The 23,991-nt window shown below is 41.1% G+C and overlaps 1 protein-coding gene across 9 annotated transcripts in view; it reads right to left on the bottom strand.

Annotated features, from left to right (window-relative positions):
• Positions 1–23,991, bottom strand: part of AUTS2 (activator of transcription and developmental regulator AUTS2) — a 1,222,405-nt gene that overhangs the window by 605,062 nt on the left and 593,352 nt on the right. For all 9 annotated transcript variants that reach the window (XM_075013769.1, XM_075013774.1, XM_075013772.1 and 6 more), the window contains exon 4: positions 12,610–12,645. In XM_075013769.1, coding sequence (XP_074869870.1) covers positions 12,610–12,645 — 36 coding nt within the window. The remainder of the gene's footprint in view (positions 1–12,609; positions 12,646–23,991) is intronic.

Raw genomic sequence — 23,991 nt, 5'->3', positions numbered from 1 at the left:
TATTACTCCCATACATAACCCTGGCACAGGGAAGTATTTGTTGGAGCAACACCAGACTATTAGGAACAGGGCTTTAGTCTCTAAGGCTCAGCCGCAACACGCCTATATTTGCAGGTTTTGCAGAAAAGTGAGTTTTCTAACCTCCATGGGTGTGTCTACAATAGGAACTAACTTCAAAGTTAACTTTGACGTGAGGTGCTACTTCAAAGTAGCCAGCAGAGCATCTCCATATTTTTTCCCTTACTTTGCAGTTAACTTCGAAGTAAGGGAGCCCAATTTGATCTCCTTACTACATTCCCAGGAATGGAATGTTAAGCTCTCCTTCAGAGCTTAACTTCAAAGTAGGGTGTGTGTAGATGTTCAGCTTCGAAGTCTGTTACCTATGTGGCCTAAATAAATACATTCAACCAAAATATGAGTGATAAGTACATTTTATCTAGCAAAAAAATTAAACTACCCATTTTATTCATATGACAAATTGCCTTATGGCATCTCATATCTTTGGTTTTGTTCATATAAATATATCATACACATATTCTGTGCAGCACCATATGCCTCTTCAGAGGCTTTTCTGCTGTCTTTTCTCACTGTAGTCTTAGCTAGGGCTGAACTAATAATAATATTGATGCTTGGGTGTCAAATTCATCCCTGTACAGAAGGCCAGTGGAATGCCAGGACCAGTTAAGTGGTGCAAAGGCCTAGCTGTTGTGGCCTTTGAATAGGAGTGAATTTCCAGCCCTGGTCTCCCTGCAGAACTCTATTAGTTCTAACATCTGAACCTCAGCAGTGCAGATGTTAGGAACCACTCTCACAGAAATTACTTGCCTTTGTCTTTCTCTGATGCACTCTTTGGAACACCAAACATTTTCTCAGAATGATGTGCCACACCACTCTTCTCAAAAATACAGCCCACGTATTAACTACAGCCACAAACAGATACAGAGACCCAAGAAATCTCTGTGGTAGTGAAAAAATATGAAACATGTTTGTTCTGATACCTGCCCTCCTTTCATTATCACACAAAAGATTCTCCCCTAATTCAAACAGGACTGAGAAGAGTAAAGCAGTCTAATGCTGCTCTACTCCTTTAGGGTATGTCTACACGGCAGAGCTATTTCAGGACACCTTGGTATCCCAGAATAGCTACTCTGCATCTTTGAAGCATGCCTGTTATTTTGAAATAGTTTTTCAAAATAACGGGCATGCTGTTTCAGCATCCCTGTACTCTTCTTTTCAGGAGGAGTAAGCAATGCTTAGAAATAGTGCGTTATTTCAAAATTAGGCTCTGTTTAGACAGTGCCAAATGTCAAAGTAGCTTATTTTGAAATAAACTCAAAATTGCATACACAATTTGCATAGTGCAAATTGCATATCTTATTTCTAGTTTAGGGTGCTGTTCAGATGTAGTCTTAGTCTAAAAAAAAAAACAAAACCCATAGATTTTACACCTTGAGTAAGAGCAGAGCTCCACCCGTGATGTGCATGTCTTGCAATTGACAACTTGTTGAAGATGATGTCAAAGAGTCATTAAAGCAATGGCTATAATTGAAGTGGTCTCTTCTTGAGGATTACAATGTCCTTTCCTATTCCTGAAATGGTAGTGAGTCCTGCTCCCAAGAGACCCAAAACTGCTTTCCACCAAAACATTACATTCACAATACATACACTGGAGCACTTCTGAGCATTCCATTTTAATGATTTGAAACTGAGACCCTAGGAAGAAGGCGGCTGTACATATGACAGCTTAACTGCTTGCAATCAAACTAATTTGCAGCACGATGACCTAAAATGAGTTTAAAAGCACTATAATGTATGTTTAGCAATCAGTGAAGCAATTCTTTATTATTCAGGTTCACGTTTGTAATTTGTGTCACATGTTGTAAAAAGGAGGAAGGGGAGAGAAAAAGAGAAAACACAAAATAAGCATTCTTTTTGCCTCAAGAGCTGAGAAGCCAAGAATACACCTATTCCAGGCTGAGGTAAAATAATAATAAAAAATAAACTATAATATAGCACAGTGACTTTGACAGACTTGATCTAGAATGATGGCAAATCTCAACCCATCTGCCGCTTGACTAAACCTTGTAATCTTTAGAAGTGGAAAGTGACAAAAATCAGGTTTTATTCTTTAACAAAATGCATATTTAAAAAAAAAAAAAACAGGTTTGGATAAGAGGCCGAGCAACTGAGGATTAAGATTAAGAGGCTGGGAAATTGAGGGAAGTATACTAAGAAGCATATGGTAAAGGTGAACTATTTCTGAAAACAGGAAAATAATTTTTGCATTGCTAAGGTTTTGATAACTGTGAATGTACCCCTCTGTCCATCACTTGCACGGAATGGGGGCATTCTTGGCTCTCAGGAAGGCACGCAGTCTAGTTCATCACTTCCCAGTCAGTGAGCCATGATTTATTGTGTGGACACCTTCCAAGGAAACCAAATGAACGCACTTGACAAGGTGAGTTCCAATGTAATGGGTCATGTGTCGGTTACACTTGTGAGAGGCAGTGCCCCCTGCTTGTGGTTGGTCCCAGTTCCAGCAGGGGATTGAACTGGATGGCCTCCTGAGGCCTCTTCCAACTCTCATCTTCTATGATTCTATGAGACCTATGGGTTCAACAGTTTGAAGGAAGTCAGGAACTTCAGATTTCTGACCTCATTTCTGCATACGTCAGCATGCCGCTTTAATTTGATCTTAGTTTCCTTTTAGTTAAGATGTGAACAATATTTGCTTATCTATTTCACAGATGGGTTGGTGAGGATAGATATTTGTAAAGCAATATTTATACAACAGCAATCCATGACATGGTGGGTTCTGTGACACTTGAGCTAAAGTCTTTAAGAAAGATTGCAAAAATCAAGGCCCTGATCATTGCTGTTCATAATAGATTGGAGAGAAAAAAAAAAAAAAAAAAAGAAAAAGGTTAGCCTCTACGTCCTGCTCAAAATTCCCAAGTGAACAATCCATTCAGACTATCTAAATATTGCTCTCTTTTCAGTTGGACAGTTTGTACTTTACTTCCCCCCCCAAAAAAAAAACTATATAATTTTTCTCATAAAAATAGCTGTTTATATTTCATTTACAATCATCAATATCATCATACTTAGGATTTACAGTTACCTGCCTTTGGTGTCCTTTTTGCTAATATGTCCCAATTCTTTGAATGAAACTATTCTAGGGACAACACTGAAGTTTACAAGAATTAAGCTACCTAAGGGTAGATTTCATTGCATGTTACGTATCTACTTGGCAATGGTGCTGTACCACTTACACCATCTGTCACAAGTGTATTGTATTTAAAATGGTTTTTGGAAAATAAAAGGCAACATCTAAAATATCTCAAATAAGTAAAAACCATCACAATGTTCTGGTTTCACTGCTCAATTTGAACTTTGCTGCATTACTATTTACTACCCATAACACAAAAACATCCCTCTCAGAGAGATTTCTATTGGGAAACTTGTCCACTATTCTTGCACCTGAAAATATTACTATAAGATTTACAATGTAAGTTGTTTGCTTCCCCCCCCCCACCAGGTAAAGTATGCTGTACAAAGTCCCCAAAAAGGCAGGTGGGGGAAGTACACAAAAATCAACAAAAGATATGACACTGGAAGAAGGCCTCATGGAAGAAATCTGCAAAATTTAACAAGGCCCCTGTCTCAGAGCTAGGCTTCTAAACTCTCAGCAAAAGTGTCTCTGGAATCAGATGCTGATCCAGCTAGTTACCTGAGAGAGAAAAATGGCAATTCATGGCTGCCCATACATAATGAACTCTGCTCATTCCCACATTTAATTTCTTCCTCCTGGTTATCCAGGCTAGCACCAGCAAGGAATATACAGCCCGCCCTGGTTACAGCCCAGGAATCTGGTTTGTGAACTTTCAGACACCTTTTAAATGGACACACAATGGTCCACACAGTAAAGTTATTAGACATTGGTTGGAAATAACTATCCTAGAACCTTCACAATGCAACCACTATTTTGAAATCATTTTCAAATAATGGTTGACTTATTTTGAAACTGCTTTTTCAAAATATGTGCTGTTAAAACAGGGAACAGAGCCTGTTTTGAAATAATCCATTCTGCATCCAATGGCTCTACTTTGAAATAGGTTCTATGCCTACAACTACACTTGCATTCTTTTGCAAGAGGAATGCAAATGAGGGAAATTGAACAGGCAAATGAAACGCTGTTTCACATATCTTGTGCTTCATTTGTATAATCTCAAACTAGGAAGAAGTGCTCTTTCGAAGATGGGGTTTATTTTCAAAAAAGCCCCATCTACACTGCCTTCTTTCTTTGAAAAGAATCTCTTCTGAAAAGAGATTATGCAAATTAACCGCAAGATATGTAAATCAGTGCTTCATTTGCATTTTCAATTTCCCTCATTTGCATTCCTCTTTCGAAAGAGGAATGCAAGTGTAGATGTAGCCCATGCGTGCAGATACTGTAGCTAAGTGTTATTTCAGAATACATTTTTGTGTGTAGCAGCATTATTTTGAAATGATGCTACTCTGGAATAGCTCTTCCAGAACAGCTTATTTCAAAATAAGGCGGCTGTGTAGACATGCCCACAGGCCGTCTCTACATTATAGCAATCCTTTGAAAGAAGTTCTTCCAGAAGAGATCTTCCGAAAAAAACTTCTTTCAGAAGATCGCGTCCATACACAGAAAAGCATATTGAAAGATTGATCCACACTTCTGAAAGAATGGGGCAGGTAATTGAAAAATCTGGTGCCAAGAGGACTGCTCTTTCGAAGGAAGGGCCTGTGGTGCATCTACACACAATCTTTCTTTTTTTCCCAAGAATCTTTCAGAAAAAGGCACTCCCTCTGATCTGGGAAAGGAAGAGGGATGCCAGCAAAAAGGGCCACATTCTCTCAATTTCAGATCAAAGAGCTCATTTTGTGTGTAGATGATCTGCAAGTGTTTTTGAAAGAGGCCCAGCTTTTTGGAAAAAAAAAAACTTGCTAGTGTAGACACAGCCATAGAGATTTTAAAATAGAGCTGAAATGCAGTACAGAATATACTCTTTAAGAGGATTCGAAGCTAATTACTGTAAGAAAGTGGAAGATCACTCATTAGCCTGCTAAGGAAAATAGGATTTGTTACGAATGACTAATAGTGCCAGACACAGGGTAACCATATCTGTCTTTTCCAATGTGTTTGTCAAAGACATGACAGTTTATTGACTGTGGTGCATCTGTATAGCAGTCACTTGGGTGCTTTTGTAAAAATCCATCGTATTTGCAAAATGGACAGACCATTTTACATGAGTAAAACACATTTATACATTTGGCATCTCAAGTCAAGAACTCAAGATACCAGCAAAGTGTCTTCAACTAGCTGTAACACCAATAACTTCTCTTTCCTGTTGTCGCTGACTACCAGGAAAACATGATGCTCAGCATTAAAAGAGTACAATCCCTACCTAATAAGCCCTGGTTACCTTTTTTAACTTGTTTCTAATGAAGAGTTGGGTATCCAAGCTACTCATTTTCTATCCTACAGAAATGAAGTGCTTTATTTACAATTGTAGAGCAGTATCCTTAACATGCTGTAATTTATGAAACTTTTCCATCCACAAATAATGAAATAGAGGCAAAGGATCTACTTCAGTGGCTTTCAACCTTTCCAGACTACTGCACCCATTTCAGGAATCTGACTTGTCCTGTGTACCTGCACATTTCATGTTCCTTAAACATTTGCTTACAAAAATCAGACATAAAAATATAGAATTCTCACAGCACACTGTTACTGAAACATTGCTTATTTTCTCATTTCTACTGCATAATTAGAAAAAAAATCAATTGGAATAGAAATATTATGCTTAAATTTCAGGACATGTTGTACCTCTCTATTCCAGCACCCTTGGGACCTGATCAGTGCTGAACCAGAGAATTTGCTGAACCATGGGAACCAGTGGAGGTTAATATTGCCTAGCAGCATTACCAACATTTCCACTGCTTACTGGGCTCTTAGAAGACATTTGGGATAAATTACAGGTAAATAACAGCATAACTTATGCAATTTCAGCTATTTCGCTATAGCCTTAGTGTCTGAAATAGAAGCATACAAACTTAGTGTACCCAAGTCCATAGTATGGGTGCCAACAATTGAGGACCATGCTGGAGTCCCCAGAAATTGAAGATTAATAATTAAAGATGTCATGCGATGAAACTTTCAGGAATACATCCCATCAAAGTTGGCAACCCCAGTCCACATTCCTCCCCTAGCCTATGACTTGGCGCGTGTCCTTGCAATGCACAGAAATGTAGGAGAGATTCATACCCTTTAGCCAGTGGCATGAATTCTTCTGTGGTCACTACCCTAGGAAGTTAGCTGTTCGTTTTCCCTTTGGGGGATGCATTTTAGAGCACCGTGCAAGGAAATGACACACTGTACAATGTGGTGTCCCAGTGGCATGTCACAATTATGCAAACATCTGCTGAGCTGAGTTACCAGCCTGGGAGAAAATCAGATTTTTTTCTCTTTAAATGGGTGGGGGAGGGTAACGTGAAACACACTTTTTTCCCCCTCCAGCAGAGAACCAATGACAAAGCTACCCAGCCACTTTGCTTTTCCTTAGTCCTTTTTTATTTTAAAGTGTCTTATTTTTTTCTATGAGAGTTCCCTTGCCCTCCATACCGAACACTCCCAAAAATTACTTTGGTTACCAGCCCATATCCAACCTTAGTCCTCACCAACCACTGTGTGTGTGGAGAAAAACTGAAATCCTAATAGAAAATAAACCAAAACACACATGCATAAAAATAAGACAAACCCTGAGCATCAAACCACAAATATGCTATAAACCATCCAATAAGAGAAAAGACAAGCTATGTTCATCAGGAATTAACACAGGCTGATGAATCAGGTCATTTCTAACAACCCTGGGAAAGGTTTTCTTCTTCAGGGAAAAAAAACTCAATCTAGATTTTGATATCTGGTTCATTTCATGACAAAGAGCCAAACTTGCTCTAATTCTTTAGTGTGGGTTTGGCTTCCTGTGACTTATGATGCTAAAATGGCAGAACTCAATCCGCCAAAAATGATTATTTCTTGCGCTCAAAGGAGCAGGGGGTGGGAAAGCAAGGCTGTTATTCAAATCCCAATTACGCAGCCTCAACCTCTTGTGTAGAAATCAGGAATACTTATGGGGGTTAAAAATCTTACTGACTGCATAACTGATTTTGAAATCTAAAAAAATTTGCACAAGAAATTGTAACCACTTTTTCAGCTACTTGACATGACTTCTAGATTTCTCTTAGATGAAGGAAAAGGATATTTTGCAGTGCAAAACTCGAGGGCTACGACTAGGTCTATATAGAAAACATTGTTCACCATTCCTCAGGTCACCCAAACAGGAATAGATCTAATTCTCTTCTTGCATACACCAGTCACAGTGAGATGTAAATCCATGGAAATCGACAAAGCTAGTATTCCAGTGCAAGAATGCTGTGAGAAAACACGGTCCAAGTTCCTTTCTTTGTGGGGTAGGGAGGTGTCTGTTCCCAAATGACTAGCTGTTTAACTACGACCAGAAAGAAAAGCACCCATTTCTGAATATCTTGCCAACCCAGGCCAAAAAGACCCACATTGCACTTTCTGGCCATGATTAAAGCAGTTATTGTCACATGTAGGAGAACTGGGCATTGAGTGCTCGTCTTTTTGGAAACACGTACTTCACTCCTCAACTTTTTTCTATTATTAACAGGGGCATACCATAAGGTAGCAGGGCATGAAAAGCATATATTACACTTAACACTCTAGGAATTCTATGCCCATCTTAATTTATTTTTGCAAATACTAACAATGCAGAGATTGTAAATTACTATGATGGCCCTGTCTCATTTAATAACAATGGTTTTGTGTTGCTAGGACAAAGTATCAGCTTTGGAGAATTATCTAAACAAGCAGTGTTACCAGCAACGTTCTATGAATAACAAAGGGAACAAACAGCAATTTTTGCCATATTGCATAGTGTGTACATAAGCAAGGGAGATACAGGAACCACCAAATCAGAACACAGGCTGAGATTCATCATTTATAAGATGTGCTTGAGCCTCATATGTATGGGAACAATGTTGGACAGCATTTTGTACCAGAAGTGCTAAGAAACACTAGGCCAAATAACAATCACAGACGTGCCTTTTACTCAGCCACAACTCCCAGTGACCTCCATAAAGAATGGATTTTTCTCACTGCCCCTATATAGCATAGGGACTACACAGAGAATAATACAAAAAGAAGTTTGGCTGTTCACTTGATGACATATCATTCAGCTGAAAACACGCAGAATGGAAAAGAAGAATGCTCTTCTTGCTGGTAATGAAAATGGTCCACTATACATTCCAAACATTCAATTTATATAGGAGATTAGGTAATACCTTTAACTGGACCAGCCTCTGTTGCTCAGATGGATAAGCTTTCGAATTATTCAGCACTAACCTGATCTAAAGAACAGCTTCTGATAGCTTAAAAGCATGTCTTTCTCACCAACGGAAGTTGGTCCAATAAAAAATATTTCCTAGCCCATCCTGCCTCTCTAATACCTTGGAACTGACACAGCTGCATCTACGCGGCATACTTCAATTTACATTCACTATTATTAAGATACAGATTCCAAGTAGTCAGTAACTTTAATTATAAGGAGAATAGTAGCTCCTGAGTGCGCATGTGATGAATAAGCACACATATTAAGGGTAAGCATTCCACAAAGCCCCCAGGAGGTAAGGCTGCTTTTGTTTTCCTCTTTTATTTTCTTTCATTTAAGCATTAATTCTAATAGATTTGATGTAAAACTATTTGCATATGTTCTCATCTGTGAACTTCCATTTAAACCTGGTGCTTTTTAATAACTTTCAAAAGCAACAGAGCACAACAGATGAAGGATCCTGGCTATTCCAAGCCAAAGTGTGACTGACAAGTAGGCACAGGTCAGGGAACACCCAGATTTTCAAAAATGAAGCTCAAGGAGAACCAAAAAAAAAAAAAAAGATAGCAACTCTTTGTAAGTGTGGGACATGCCTGTTATGTCATCAGAGCTGTCTGTCAATTTCATGACAGATGCATCCATCAGCACCTCAGCTCTCTTTTCCAAAATGGGTGCTGAGTGTGCCTGGCACATAGGGAGAGTGACTTTCTTCTGCAATGAAAACAGAAGGATGCCTGCCGATTGAGGGGACATTACTATGAAATGTTAATGAAGAGGAAGTGCAAGGAAGAAGCAGCAACAGGCCCGGATGATTAAAATACTAATCCAAAGAACAGAAAAGACATGATTAATTCACCAGCAAGTCTTTGTTGCTCTACTCTCACTCAGTTCTGTAGGAGGTCTGCTTCCATCTGGCTTTCCAAGTTAGGTGTCAGAACTGGGTGGGTGATGAAACTAAAACCATCAGCCCATTGTCATTTACCTGGTGTAGATGTTTTCTCTGCTATGTTACAGAGCTATTTATAACATTGTAGGGCAACACAGAGCAAACTACAATGTTTCTGAAAGTAAAGGGCGTTTATTATTGACTGAACTCAAATCCCATGTTGCTTTAATTGATACTTTGCTCTCTAACAGCCATGGCTTTCACAGTCTGGAGTCAAACTAAACCAATAAGACAACCAGACTCTTGCTGGTTAAAGGCTTTGTAAAAACATCAATTCAAGTTCATACTCTTTTTGCATTTTGATAATGCAATAATTGCATTTATCAGAAACACATGCTAAGCGGATCATTTTGGAGCATTTTTGTCATTGGTTGGTATTGCAGAACACATCTGGGTTACATTTGCCCCATGTAAGTTAATTATGTTATGGGCTTTAAAAAAAATTAGCAAGATAATTCTAAAAACAACTCATTCCAAAATAAAGTGGGGAGGGAGGTTTCAAGTTTCAGCCAAAAATTTTTAAGTGCAAAAGTTACTTTACCAAGGCTATGTATACACTAGACTAAGAAAATCAACTGCAGATATGCAATTCTAGCTATATCAATTGCGTAGCGAAAAATTAATGTATCTGCACTTAGCTAACTTGCCTGTCTATACAGAGGAAGGTTGACAGGAGAGTTTCTCCCATTAATCTCCCTTATTCCTCACATCTCACAAGGAGCACAGAGGTCAACTGTGACTCCCTGAGAGGTTGATATCACACATCCTTACTAGACATGCTGAAATGAACCCTGAAAGATAAACCCTGAGCAGGTTGATGTTCTGGGGTAGTGTAAACCTGCCCCAATATAGCTACCCTATACCAATAACTGTTGGTCAAAAAGGAAGAAAAAGCAAAATAGCACCGAGATTACACACAGTTAAACACAACACACCAGTGAAACTTGAGCAATTTTGCCCCCATCCCAAGCCCATATCAAACAACAGCATTAAAAATGCCCAATGTGTTGATATTAGAAGAAATCACCCCTCATCTTTTTTTTTTTTGGGTCACTCTTAACTTTGGAGAATTGGAAACTTTAAAGCTTTTCAAAGAAACACACGGGATGCTGACACCCTCCAGATTTTCACTGTAGTGGACCAACCCACATACAGTATGGTATAAAAGGAGAGCAGATGGCTTTTCTTCTGTTAGCTCTGCTTCCTAAATATTAATCTGAATGTGTGCTCTCACACCCATGTATATTCAGCTCCCACATTAAGGAGACAAGGCTTTAAAAATTAACAAACCTCTTTTCCTCAGACTCTATCTAACCCTTTCCAGAGCATATCTGTACTTCTCTTCATACAAGACAGGAAATAAGCATCCCATTGCAAAGGACAGCCCTTCTGTTAAACTATGGAAGGACGCTCAAGTTTATAAGAAAGTTCTAAAGATGCTGCAGAACCTTTCCCCCAAAGTATATACTTGATGTATTAGGAGGTAAGATGGAGGCTATAGGAATGAAACATTTGCTTGTTCACAATTCTTATCTTAAAGTGCTTTGGATTTTGCTACAGTAATGGGAACCACCACTAACCTTTCCACTTGCAGAAGCATTAACATTCACTGTAGGGTAAAGTCTGACTTAAATCTAGCAGGACATGGCAAATCTCCAAATGCTAAGCAATTTTTATAAAAAGTAAAATTCAAGCATATGTGAGGTCATTTTTTTTTATCTTGTTTAGTCCAATGTCTTTCTATGTAGGATCACGGACCCTACCAGTTAAGTAACTAATTTCACCATTTATTAAGGAAAGAACAAAGCACTCTAGGATTCCAGACAGAAGTAATTTAAAATTTCTTTATCATGTACTGTGTAGAGTTTTCTTTTCCCCAGTGTTTGATGAAAAGATGGGAGCAGCTTCTGATTACACTGTTAACAATATAGAACACAAACTGTGGGAAAAGTCTGATTGCATTTTACCCACACCTGTTTTCAGCATTATGTAATGATCTGATTCTTCCACATATATTAGAAAGCAGAAATAGATTCTGCTTGGGGAATATACTATAAATTACACTGAAAAGGGGAATGACCACATTTAATACAAAAACACTGTCCAATATAAAAATACAAAAATATCAGACGTTCTGTGATAATACGTAAGATTGGTCAAACTATCTTGGGCTCAATTCTCCTCTGACATTGACAGAGGGCTTGTCTACACTACCACCCTCCTTTGAGGGGTAAAAGGACTTCAAAGTTGCCCCAGCACTTCAAAGTACCGGCAGGTGAGCCACGGCTAGACGCGAGCCAGTACTTCGAAGTTGCTGTGGCGGAGGAGGGGGAATTTGCTTAATGAAGTGCTGCATATGCAGCACAGCACTTCATTAGTAAACTCCCAACACCCTACTTACCATCCTTCCTTCGAAGGTGGGTGGTAGTGTAGACAAGCCCATAAAGTGGGATAAGTCTACTGAAGTCAAAGGCATGCCACCAGTGTCATGCTAAAATTTATATTCTAGTTCAGTGGTTCTCATCCAGGGGTCCACAGACCTGTGGGGGTCTGTGACAATATTGCAGGAGGTCCGTGAAAAGAAAGATATGATAGATAGGTAGACATAAATGGATCATAGACAATTAAAGAAAAAGGATCATAGGACAATAGAATTGTCTTTGATGGGGGTCCGTGAATGGTTGGAGTGGAAGGTGACTGAACATCCGCACTAGTGAAAAGGTTGGGAACCACTGTTCCAGTTTAACCACAAGTTACAGGCCTTGGTGCAGAAATCACCACTTGACATTTAGTGTCTTATGCAATGGAGGGATCTAAGTAGACATAGATGATCACAGTGGGGTCTTCTGGCTAAAGAATCTGTGAATCTATAAAAAAAGTGGAGTGAGGAAGAACTAAGAGCCATGAATCTCATATCAGAACTATGTGAACTTAGGCAGAGGATAGTGTTTCATACACTTTGTTACAACCATACAAATTAAAAACAGTGGTCATTTATATATTAATGTGACACAAGATCAATTTGTAACAGCATTATCCAGCAGGTCTGGAATTCTAGCTGGAATGGATTACCGATTAAAAGAATTGAAGATTATCAATAAGCCTATCAGGAAATTTGAGTTTGGTTATTTATGCTTGTTTTGACATAATAAAGAGCTCTCTTTCCAGGAACAAATGATAAGCTGTTCGGAGGCACATGTGTTGAAGTTGAGATACACTTACAAAGTAGCCTGTTCCCAAGCTGGAAGGAGCTGAGCTCTGCAATAAAACACAAAGACAGAGTGCAAAGTCAGTGATGGTTTTTAACACGTTCCAATCCACACAGCTCATTATCAGCCCTTTCCAAGCTTTTCATCACTACATCAGAGCACGCATGTGCTGCCCCTTGTCATCTGCTACTGAAACAAACATGGTGATGCTTAATTTTTCCCTTTACATCTCTCAACGACTCCGAGATGGTAGCGTGCTATTTACTGAATTTCAAGCTTCTGCAGTGGACGTAATTGCCAATTTATTTGACAGGCAGCTGGGTAATGAATTAATGATGGCATTTCGCCCTGCAATGAGACTAAACAGACACTCATCAACCAGCCTCCCTGACATGCTGACATTCAATGCCCTGGACTCCAGCTACTCAGCTTTGTGGCCACAAAGGGGCAGGTGGAAGGAGGAGGAAAAAAAAAAGATACCATAGACTGATTTCAAAATAAAAAGCCCGGTGGATTTGGATGACTTTTTCAGAGTATGACCTGTTTGCCAATTTATTCACAAAAGGCCCTGGTTAGAGCATACACTGCTTTTCTAAAATGAGACATTTTGTAAACATAATTAGAAGACTGAAATGTAAAGACCACGTGAGCACAGAGAAGCCGCTACAGTCAACGTCCCTTTTCCCAGACATACAGTCATGAGAATTTCCAATTTAGATTTCCATATGGTTGACAACCCAAGGATTTTAGAAGAAAAATAAAGAAAGCAAAGAACAAATCCACCAGCAAGAGAGACTTTAAAACATAAACTGCTAGAGTAAAAACATGCAACAGATGAATCGGGGTTTAAAATTTGTGTAAATGAGGTGTCAAAGTTCCATCTTCGGGCTGGGCACACTGGTAATACCAATATTCTCAGGAATTATAGATAAACGGAGATAGGGAGACCTGAGCACCTCAGTCACAATCCAGGTCACTGTCTATTACGGGGGTGGCCAAACTTATTCACGCTCCAAGCTGACAATCTACAGATGTTGGCAAGCAGAACACACCTGGAGGGGCTCAGGGTTTTAACCTCGCTCCTGCTGAAGATGCGAGCCCTGGCAGGTGAAACTCACAGGACTGTAGGCCCAAGCCCCTCCTCCTTCACAGGCCTGCATCCACGCATGGCAACAGCAATTCCAAGGTCTGAGGCAGAGCATGCCGGGGTCCCTATACATATACAAGCTGCGCCTGTGTGGATATGGTTCCACCGACACTTCAGTAGTGCTGCCCCTCTGCTGAACATGCGCTTCTGGCAGTGCCAAGCCTTCCACATGCCCGCCTGCTAGGGTTGCCAAGAGCCTACGCATGCAAACCCAAAGACAACTCCCCTGCCCCTGCCGCACCTCTTCCCTGAGGATGTGCCTCATCCCTACCGTTCTCTGAGGCCCCGTCCCCACACACTACATCCCCTCTTCCCGTTGTCTTTGCTCACTCACTCTCCCCTGGCTAGGGCAGAGGGTGGGGTGCAGAGTCTGGGAGAGAGTTTGGTTGCAGAGTGTGGGGTCTGGCTAGGGTCAGAGTGTGGAGGAGGCAGGCGGGAGGGGAGGGGGGAGTACTGACCTAAGATAGGTCCCAAAAGTGACTGATTCACACCTCTAGAAATGGCTCCTAGGTGAGGGCACTGGGAGGCCTCAACATGCAGCTGTCTGCAGGCACTGCCTCCTCTCCCAGACAATGGGAGCTCCCAAGTTGGCACTCGGGAAAGGGGCAGAGCACCGAGAGCCATTCCCCACACCCAGGGGCCACAGGGACATACCAGACACCTCTCTGGGAGTGGTATGGAGTGAGGGTGAACAGAAAGCCTGCCTTAGGCCTACCCCGCTGCCAGTGGCGGTGGCAGTGGGTGCGGCAGTGGCTGCAGCAGCTGGGGGGCCTGGATCCTTTGGGAAATACCTCCCCCACCCCACTGATGGGCCTAAGCCCGCCTCACCAGCCTGGTAAGCTGACAGGCTTGGGGAGCCACACTAACTGCAAAGAAAGCTACATAAGGCTCACGAGCTAGTTTGGTTATCCTTCATCCATTACATGACAACACACATTGTCCAGCTGCTGATGGTCCCATTGTTGGAGAGGTTTCAAACCAGAGTTGGACAAGATACAAGGAAATATAATGTAGGGAGCCATATTTTATTGACCAGATAGATGGAAAAGATGATATTGGGTCATGCAGGCTCTCTAACTCGTACAGCTTAATCAACACTTCAGTGACCTGACACAGTTTCATTTACAATAATAATCTACTATAGAGTTTAGAGTTTGTCTGTTTGCTCAAGAACACCTCCCTAAATGGTAAGGACTAAGGCCATCAAATACAGTATATAGCTTCCTCTTACCACTTAATGCAGCATAAAGCTTTGGTTGTGCCAAGAAAGCGGGATGTGCCTGGAATGCGATTGCTTCTCATAAAGCCAAACAGAAAAGAGACAGAATCCCCAAATCAAGTGCAGTCCTCAGAATGGGCATAATGTTGAAAGAACAAGGAAAATAGGATGAACATGGAATAAGACTGCTTCTCAGAAAAAAGATAAAATGGAGAAATGTGGAGTAGAGCTCTATTGTGGCACAGCTACATCAATGCTTAAGACCTGAAAACTCCTCCAAAATGTTAAGAGATTGGACCATCAAATTTGGTGAACAGCCTAAAAACCTTAATTGAGTTAAGGCGCCAAGCAACACCCAGCACTGGTCTGGTGGTTTATAATAAGTACCACCTGAATATGCCCTGGGCAACACCAACCAGATTTAGCAAGCTCAGAAAAGACACATAGGCTATGCCTACACTCCCTGTCAGAGGGGACATGTAAATGCAGCAGACTGAAAATGCTAATACAGCACTGACATGAATATTCAGTGCCTTACTTGCATAATGGCGCCAACTCACCATATAGACAGGGTTCCTTCGAAAGGAAGCCCCGCTTTAGAAATCACCCTTCTTCCTAATTTCAAAACAGGTACTTCCTTTCAAAGGAACCTCATCTACACAGCTATTTTGCACTTCCAAAGCAACACTTTTGATGCGGTGAGTGGCCATTATCATGCAAATGAGGCACTCAATATTCATATCAGTGCCTCATTAGCATTTTCAAAACACTGCATTCACATGTCCCTTCCAAAAGGGAAGGGCAGTGTAGACATAGCCACAGCGTTTGCAACAGCTCCTATTTTAAAAGCTGTGGCAGGAAGCCATAAAAGGTAGTCCTCTCAGTGCTCAGACTCAGTGCTAGAGTAAATATAACTTTTGATCACTGTACCACACTGGTGACAGAAATTGTATGATGAGGCCTATACCCTACCAATTTCCAGCGAACTGAAAAGAGACAGACTGTGTCAACAAGCTGTAAAGTCACAGTGGCAGTTCACAGAAAGTAATTCAGCATGCTTCTGAGAGTTCACCCATTAAGGACCTCATAAAGAAGCTTGAAATGGTTCTTGTTTGTACCATTAATTGTTAAGAAACCTCTTACATGAGAGATCTTTCCCTTTGCCTATAACCTGAAGGGCACCTGTATTCTCACAATACCCACCTTGTACGACGACATCTTGGGTAAACAAACTGCACCTAGGTGCAGTTGACTCCCCTTATTGCTCTCCTTCACTAGGGTTACCATAGTTGACCTTTCAAAAAAGAAGACACCCCTGAGAAGAACTGTATCTGTATCAGTGTCTACCAACTCATGTTGTATTAATGTATTATGTATACCATAAGACACTAATACAATATTAGTTGGTAGATACTGATTCAGATACACTCCCTCTCAGGGGTGTCCTCCTTTTTATATGGTAACCCTACTTCAGCTCATGCATCCCCACTGCTGAAAGATTATAGTCAATATTGCTTGATCAGAAGTTTTCTTGTTTTCAGCATACACCATTGTCTAATCCATCATTAGGATTTTGTTTCTCTTTTGAAGGATGTCATTTGCTTTAGCTTGTAGAATTTCATTTTATGCTGTATAAATCCTATGACTATTACAAAGCACTATAGGTGTATCACTACTGTTACAATGCTGCTATAGTTCAGGTGACAATGAATGCCATTCTAATTCCATTCTCTGACACTCACAACTTTATAAAACTTTCACCTTCCAGGCTGAAATTTCCCAAGAATGGATTGTGCCTAAATAATCAACAAAAATGGCTCAGCCTAAGTTTAAAAAAAACAAAACAAAAAAAAAAACCCTGAGCTAATATATTTATTTCTCATGCTAAAATTTTTGTGATGTTTTCCATGAAAACTACCAGTGTTATTAAGGCTATGGGTAGAAAGTTGGAATGTAGCAATGGCATGGCCTTAATTGAAGATAAATGCTTTTCAGTATTCTAGCAAAATTTGGCTTTGATTTGAGTACATTGCAACTCTTTGAACACTGTAAACCAGATATGGACAGTATGTTTTGCACAGAATTTTTGCTCATTGTGACAACTGTGCAGCTAAGAAAGCCTGCCACAATCTAACTTAGCTGTGTTATGAGCAGTTGACTAATAGAGCACATATTTGAAGTGACGGCCATGTAAGACAGGGTCCTCCTTATCATTCCTGATGCTCTATGCAGGAACAACATCTCACCACCGGATTGTGGTAGAGGAGGCTGCCTCTCTAAGGCAGGAGGGACTTCATTCAGAGCTGAGGTTGGTGGGGGAGGGCAGGAGTCGTGTGGGGCAGACCCAGAGCTGCAGGGGGCAGGATCAGAGGCTGGTGGGGGGAGCAGGCAGAAGGTGTCAAGCAGGGAGTAGCATATGCTGCTGGCCAGAGGTGGAGCAGGGGGTGGCCACACAGCTAGCCAGAGATAGGAGTCAGTTTCCCCATTCAGCAGAAGGGGAAACAGACAGTGAGTAGCATCTAGGTTCAGGTTGTACGGGAGCCTGGAGCTGGCCATCAGAGCCATAACTGGTGCTTGTGCTGCACAGATGTGCTGTCTTACCACAGCAGCAGCTGTAGGCATACAGAGCTGCCCAGGATGGCGCCCTACATAGATGTATATGCATAAGGATGGTCCTGATGGAAGAAGAAAGCTTCTGACCCTTATGACATCTCTCAATAGGTAAAGAATCCCCCCATCATGTCCCCAGCTTTGGTACAAACTGGAAAATACATTCAGCACCTAAATGCCCCATGCTAAGTTATGATCCTGCATGGGGTGGCATTACTCCTACAAACAGAGCACCAGTAGCAGATAAAATTATTTCACTCTTCACACATTACAAAATGCAACACACTGAACGTACCATTGAACAGTCACACAACCACCAGGGGAAGCCAGCCTCTCAAGCCCATGAAGGGTATTTGAGTCTCATGCCTAACAGAGGCTCTCATTTAAAATAAATTGTTCCCTTTTTAATTCCCCCACCTCCCCAAGAAAAGAACTTCGGGGCCAGGAGGAAAGTAGTGGTAATGCTCTTGGAAGTATCAGCTTATTTGTGTACCAAAGAAAATTGCATTCTTTGGGTCTGGGAAAGCACAGTTATACCCATTTTGCATATATATTGTGTATTACTGGGGGAGCAGTGTGGGGAGTAGGGCTGTGTTGTACATATTTGTTCTGGCTATTGTTTATGCAGGTCTGACTGAATGAAGGAACAGTGGGTATCATTTCAATTTCTGATGTCAACATCAAATTACTTATTTAATTTCATGCCTGGCGAAGCATTGTATAGCTACACGCAGAATCATTTCACTTCATTTGTTATGCTGTGTTTTCTTGGCGATTGGCTTGCCTTCCAACTGACAGCTTTAATTACGACATGAATTTGATTGCGCTGCCAAATTAACATAATGCAACAAAGCATTTAAGCTCCCAGCCTCAGACAAAAAAAAGAGAGGTAACATGCAGCCCATTGGTTTCTTGTGCACGGCGGTGTGTATGCTTGCACACACACCTTGAGCTTCCTGGTATTATTCCAATTGGAATACTGCAAAGGAAACAAAATATTCTGAAGCAGAGGAAATGCTAAGTGTGTAACAGCTGAGAACTCGAAGACTAACCCTCATTCTGTGTTTTTTTGGATTGAACATTGTTAGAAGCTGGAGACAGAGAAGCACAAATGTCCTAAATCTGATGATGAAACAGATGCAGGATGGGTGGGAACATGTGGACTTTGTTAGGGCTTGGTACCTTAACTTTGTAATCAGACCCTAGAGAATCAACCTGTGTGGTACTGAGGCTTGTTTTGCTTCACTCACTCACCAGCATGATCTCTTCTCTGAGATATCCAGTGCACTTGGAAACATCCAGCCAGAAAGCAAGAGAAAATGAGACATCTCAGAGAGAGGCTACGTGCTTTTGCAGGGCCCTGAGATGAGATCTACTGAGGTAAATGAGGACTGGTGTGTGAAGAGTGGTGAGAAGGTTGGGAAAGGATGGAACAGAATGGGTTTTTCCCAGCTCAGAAGTTTCTCATTTGATTATAAACACTGGAGTACTAAACATGATTTTGATGCCATTGGTGAGTCATTATAACAATCATCTAACTGAGCTCATGGGGAAGAATAACATAGGATGAATCCCTTTAATAAAGCACTCTTGGGACCTAGCCAGTGCTGGATGAGAGAATTTGCTGGACCACGGGTGGTCAATATTGTCTAGAAGCATTACTGACACTTCACTGCTTACTAGGCTCTCAGAAGACAATTAGGGGTAAGTTACAGGTAAATAACAGCCCACAAGACTGAGAGCCAGGACTGGTGGCTGGAAACAAACTTTATGGGACCACAGGAAGCTTGGCCACACCCATGAAAAGTGGTCATCCAGCTAACTAAAATCATGCCAGATTACGGATGTTGCCGGAAAGAGTTCCGGATAGAGAGGTTCAACCTTGACAGATTTTACTACTGCTCGCAATGGCCTACAACCCTCAATAATTCCTAGGAGAGAGAGAGAGAACAAGTCATGTACCAGAGAGAGGCCATGACTCCTCAGCTCTATGTTACTTGTCACATTTGTATGATGTGCATCAAACATAGGGACCACAAAATATACAAGAATGGACTTTAATGGGGCTGCTTCTATGCTTAAAATTCACAGGTTCAAATTTGCTTCAGTGCATTGTTGCACTAACGCCAACATACTCAGGATCAAGTATAAGAGGGAAGTTTTGCAGTGCGGTGATACTTCTACTCTGTCAAAAATAATAACCAGTAGTTTGTAGACTCACCGACTAATCCCCTGGGATATTTACCGTCCAGATCTGCTCACTTCTACATGTTTATATTTTATCCAAAGGATTCCCTTACCTCTTCTGGCAACTGAGGCAAGGAAGGTGATCTCAAGAATTTCAAAAAGGGGGAAGAAAGTTGAGAGAGTTCTGGCTGAAGAAAAGAGAAGGCACTACCATGTTATCTTCCAGTAAAATCTCAACAAAATGAATTCCACTACTGGCAAGATTTTGATGCAATTAAAATATATATACATGCTAAACTATGCCCAAGAAGATCTCCAGCTTCTCTGTTTTAAGGCCTTGAGGCTGGCTGTATCCAGAAAGCAGAAAACAAGCTGTCATTCCAAAAAAAAAGGAAAAAAAAAGACTATGCCTGCTTCTACACTCTTACACTCTCACTCTCCCATCAGAGGTGGCATTGTAAGAACACAATTCAAAGCCGGCAAATGACGCACTAATGTGCATATTCAGTGCCTCACTAGCGTAATGGCCACTGCGCAAATTTTGAAGTGCAGACTGACAGTGTAGATGGGGGCAGCTTCAAAATAAGTGCCCCACTTTGACATACCCTTACTCCAATTCGAAATTTGCACTTTGAAATTGGCATGGCTGGTATTATGCTAATGAGGCACTGAATATGCACATTAGTGCCTCATTAGCCTGGAGGCTTCGAGTTGCCTCATTCCCATGTCACCTCTGAACGGAGAGTGAGCATGTAGAAGCAGCCTATGTTTGTTTAGGGCAGGGGGAGGGAAGGAGGAATGCAGGTACAAAACAGGTTTACAAACTCAAACAATGAAATTTATCAGCTCCCTGTCAAACAGCTGAAGTGGAGCTGTCAGGTAATCATTATCCTTAATGTACCAGCAGTCAAGTTCACTGTTAACTACATTCTTTTGCAGTGTTCCAGGGTAGAAGGGTGTGCGGAGAGATGGAAAATGAGGTAATGGAAATCAGTTTCACTGCATTGCATGTGCCTACAACATGGGTAATTCCGCTTCCTAGTTTCTGATGTTATTCAAAACTACTTAGGAGAGAAGTCACCTGATTACCATGGTCTTTTCATTGTATTATTTCCATTTTTTGTTTGACCACCGCTCTTGCAACTGCTGCAAATTATGTGCTTGAATCTCATCAAGCTTCCAAAGAAAGATCCCTTAGCAAAACACTTGGATTCACTGTCTGTCTCACCCATGGATTTCAGGTACATTTACAGAATTCATAGTTGAAAGATATCTGTCAGGAGAGGAAATGATGCCACTGACAAGTGAGTTTGCAACTGGTTGTTAATTATACAATCTTCTTCTTTCTGCGTCTCTCACTGAGCTATCAACTGGCTTCTCAGTAAATCTCATGAAGTTAACATTTCTGTTTTAACATCTTACTAGAGATCTGAAAACAGGTTATCAATCTAAAATATACCTATTCCCTTCATTATACATGCAGGAACCAAGCCTGCTAGTCTAGCTTGTATAGCTACCATGGCAGAAATTCATCATGTTGAGAGCCCAAGGTTTATTTTCATGACCTTTGGGGCTGAACTCAAATGAGATATTTTAAATTTTGCCTATAGTCTTCACTGAGTACACAATCTCTTCATGTGTGGTTTTACCCCAAGGTGGATAGTGCTTATGTCACAGAAAAGTCTGCAGAGACAGAGTGATCATCTATTGTTCTTTTCTGGATACCCAGTGTTGGCAAATAAGATGTCTTCAGACAGCTGGTACCTTTTAAAATGTGCTTTTTAAATAACCCTTTTTAATTTCCAAACCCAGTTTGTCTGTAAATATGCAATCCAAGCTGAGATCACTCAGAGTTGGAAGTTATCAGAGATAAAGGAGTCCACCTTTTGAAAAAAAACAAGATTTCTGCTGTCACCTGACAAAGAAATACACAATGCTATTTACTTTTCATAACTGGAAAAAAAATCCAAAAAAGGCTGGGGGCCACTGCTGGCCCAGATAACAAGATAGCCATCTCATGCACGCTTCTTAAGTCTCGGCTGGACTGGCAGCCCTGGACAGTGATCCAGGGGTCTCTTGCAAAGGCAGGATTAAACTGTGCCATGTCATCAAAGCATGACACAGCTTGCTCTCAACTCGGGCAAAAGAAATTAAAAATATATTAAGGAGATTATCGCAGAGATCCCAACTTGCTGATAATGTAATCCTCATGTGATCTCTCAGGTGTTGAAGCGGAGCTAAAAGCATTCCCCTCCTCCTTTCCAGGAACTGCAATGTCAGGCTGAAGAGATAATGCAGGATGCATCTATGTCAAACTACGGACCTGGCAACAGGAGCACTGGGGACTACTCCCAGCAGTACTGATCTCTGCCTTGAAGTCCCCAACTTTACTATACTGCAAGGGAGTTTTGGGGGTAAATTAAACTGTGTTTGCAAAGAGCCTATAAGTTCTTGGATAGAAGATGTTACACAAGTGTAAAATCTTTGGATCAGCCGCAAGCTAAAATGCAGGCACATGACACATCTGTGACTACAACAGTAAAGTACTATGGAGGCTGCCAAAAATCTAAGTAAATGGAAAATCTCAAGTTACTTGCTGAAGTCAATCACCTCTCCTTTGATGGTATCTTATTACACTAATTAGAGCCACAGGACAATGCTATGAAGGGCAGGCTTTAAAAGGATCATGAGGAAAATCAAGAGAGTTGAGTCAAGGAGATGGGTGCAAAATAACAGAGGAAAGAAGAGAAATATGAAGGTTTCATGCCATCACTCCAGAAGTTTAGGAGGCCATTCCCATGGTACTACACAATTCAGGCAGAATGAGCTTTGTACTTGAGGCCTGGACGAAGAAAACTGGTTAACAGAAGTTTGACTTCTGTTACTTCTAATTCTCAGTTTCATTTTTTGCTCAACTTCATCTTGTCTGTGAAAGCCACTCCATGTTACCCATCCTCAAAATCTGAACACTTACTCCTGAGTCTTGGACTATGTCTACACAACAGCCTAAACTCTAAATAGGCTATTTCAGCTCATGGCATGGTCTAAATGGTCTAAGCCACATATTGAAATAAAGTGCTGTTTTGAAGCAACCCTTACTCCTCCTGCAACAAGGAATATAGGTATGCAAAAACAGAGCTCCCGTTATTTTGAAAAAATATTTTGAAATGATGGGCGCTTTGCACAGATGCAGGTCAGCTATTTTGAGATACCACAGTATCCACCTCTGAATAGGTGGCAGTGCTCATAGCATTATTGTGATTAATGAAATTGTTAATAAAAGGACATTTGATAACTTGAGAGTACAGTATCCCAAAATAGCTTCTGTCATGTAGACATAGCCTTGGATATCTTATTATGCACAAGACACATAGGACCAGACCCTCAGATGGAGTGGGTCTGATGAAACTACAAGAATAACACCTGCTATGAATCTAACCCACAGAACGTCCTATAGATGAGCCACCGTATTAAAAAAAGCCCATCCCAAGTCAGATGAGCAAAAGAAGGTCCATTTTTTTTCATATGATGTGTCTACACCTATTCCAGGAGGCTGCAAAAGAGAAAGGAGGAAAGGTTTGGTTTCTGCATGGAGATATCTTCTCATCTCTAGAGCTGGCCCCATCAGGAGGATGTTTGACAGAACAATGGAAGTGAAACTTGTGCAGTTGCTGACCATGGTATACCTGTTCAGCGAATAAAAATGATGTCCATCTCCCCAGGTCCCCAACATTTTTTGCAGACTTTAAATATACTACAGAAAATGAATTCCCTGCCTTCCCATCCCAGGGAAGAGCCTACAGTATTTATCAAACTACTATTCACTGTGTAGCTAGTTATATATGCCATCATACAATTTTGTAATCAATGCGTGGGTAACAGATTAGATCAGAGTTCCAGTGGTAAAGAAGCAGTAGGTATCACTGAGGAGCATGTGATAGGTACGTACCTAAGACAAGACCATTATGCAAGGCCTGTAGGCTTTAATGCTGTGAAATGTTAAACTTGTCTACAGAAAGCAACAGAGGCCTCAAGCAAGATGGCATGACTAGTAACAGGGTGATCCCTATGTCTTCAGGTACCCTGTGCAGCCCAAATACCTGCATCCCCCTCTTCCCCACCAGGGAGCAGAGGGGAGCAACTCTGCAGTGAGGGGAGGCCTGTGCTCAGGTGTTTGGGGACATCAGCAGGACAAGGAAGCTGCTGGGCGAGCGGGTGGAAGGGGGAGAAGT

The sequence above is a fragment of the Carettochelys insculpta genome, chromosome 19, assembly GCF_033958435.1.
Source record: "Carettochelys insculpta isolate YL-2023 chromosome 19, ASM3395843v1, whole genome shotgun sequence".
Classification (NCBI taxonomy): domain Eukaryota; kingdom Metazoa; phylum Chordata; order Testudines; family Carettochelyidae; genus Carettochelys; species Carettochelys insculpta.
This window is presented reverse-complemented; position numbering and strand designations above follow the sequence as displayed.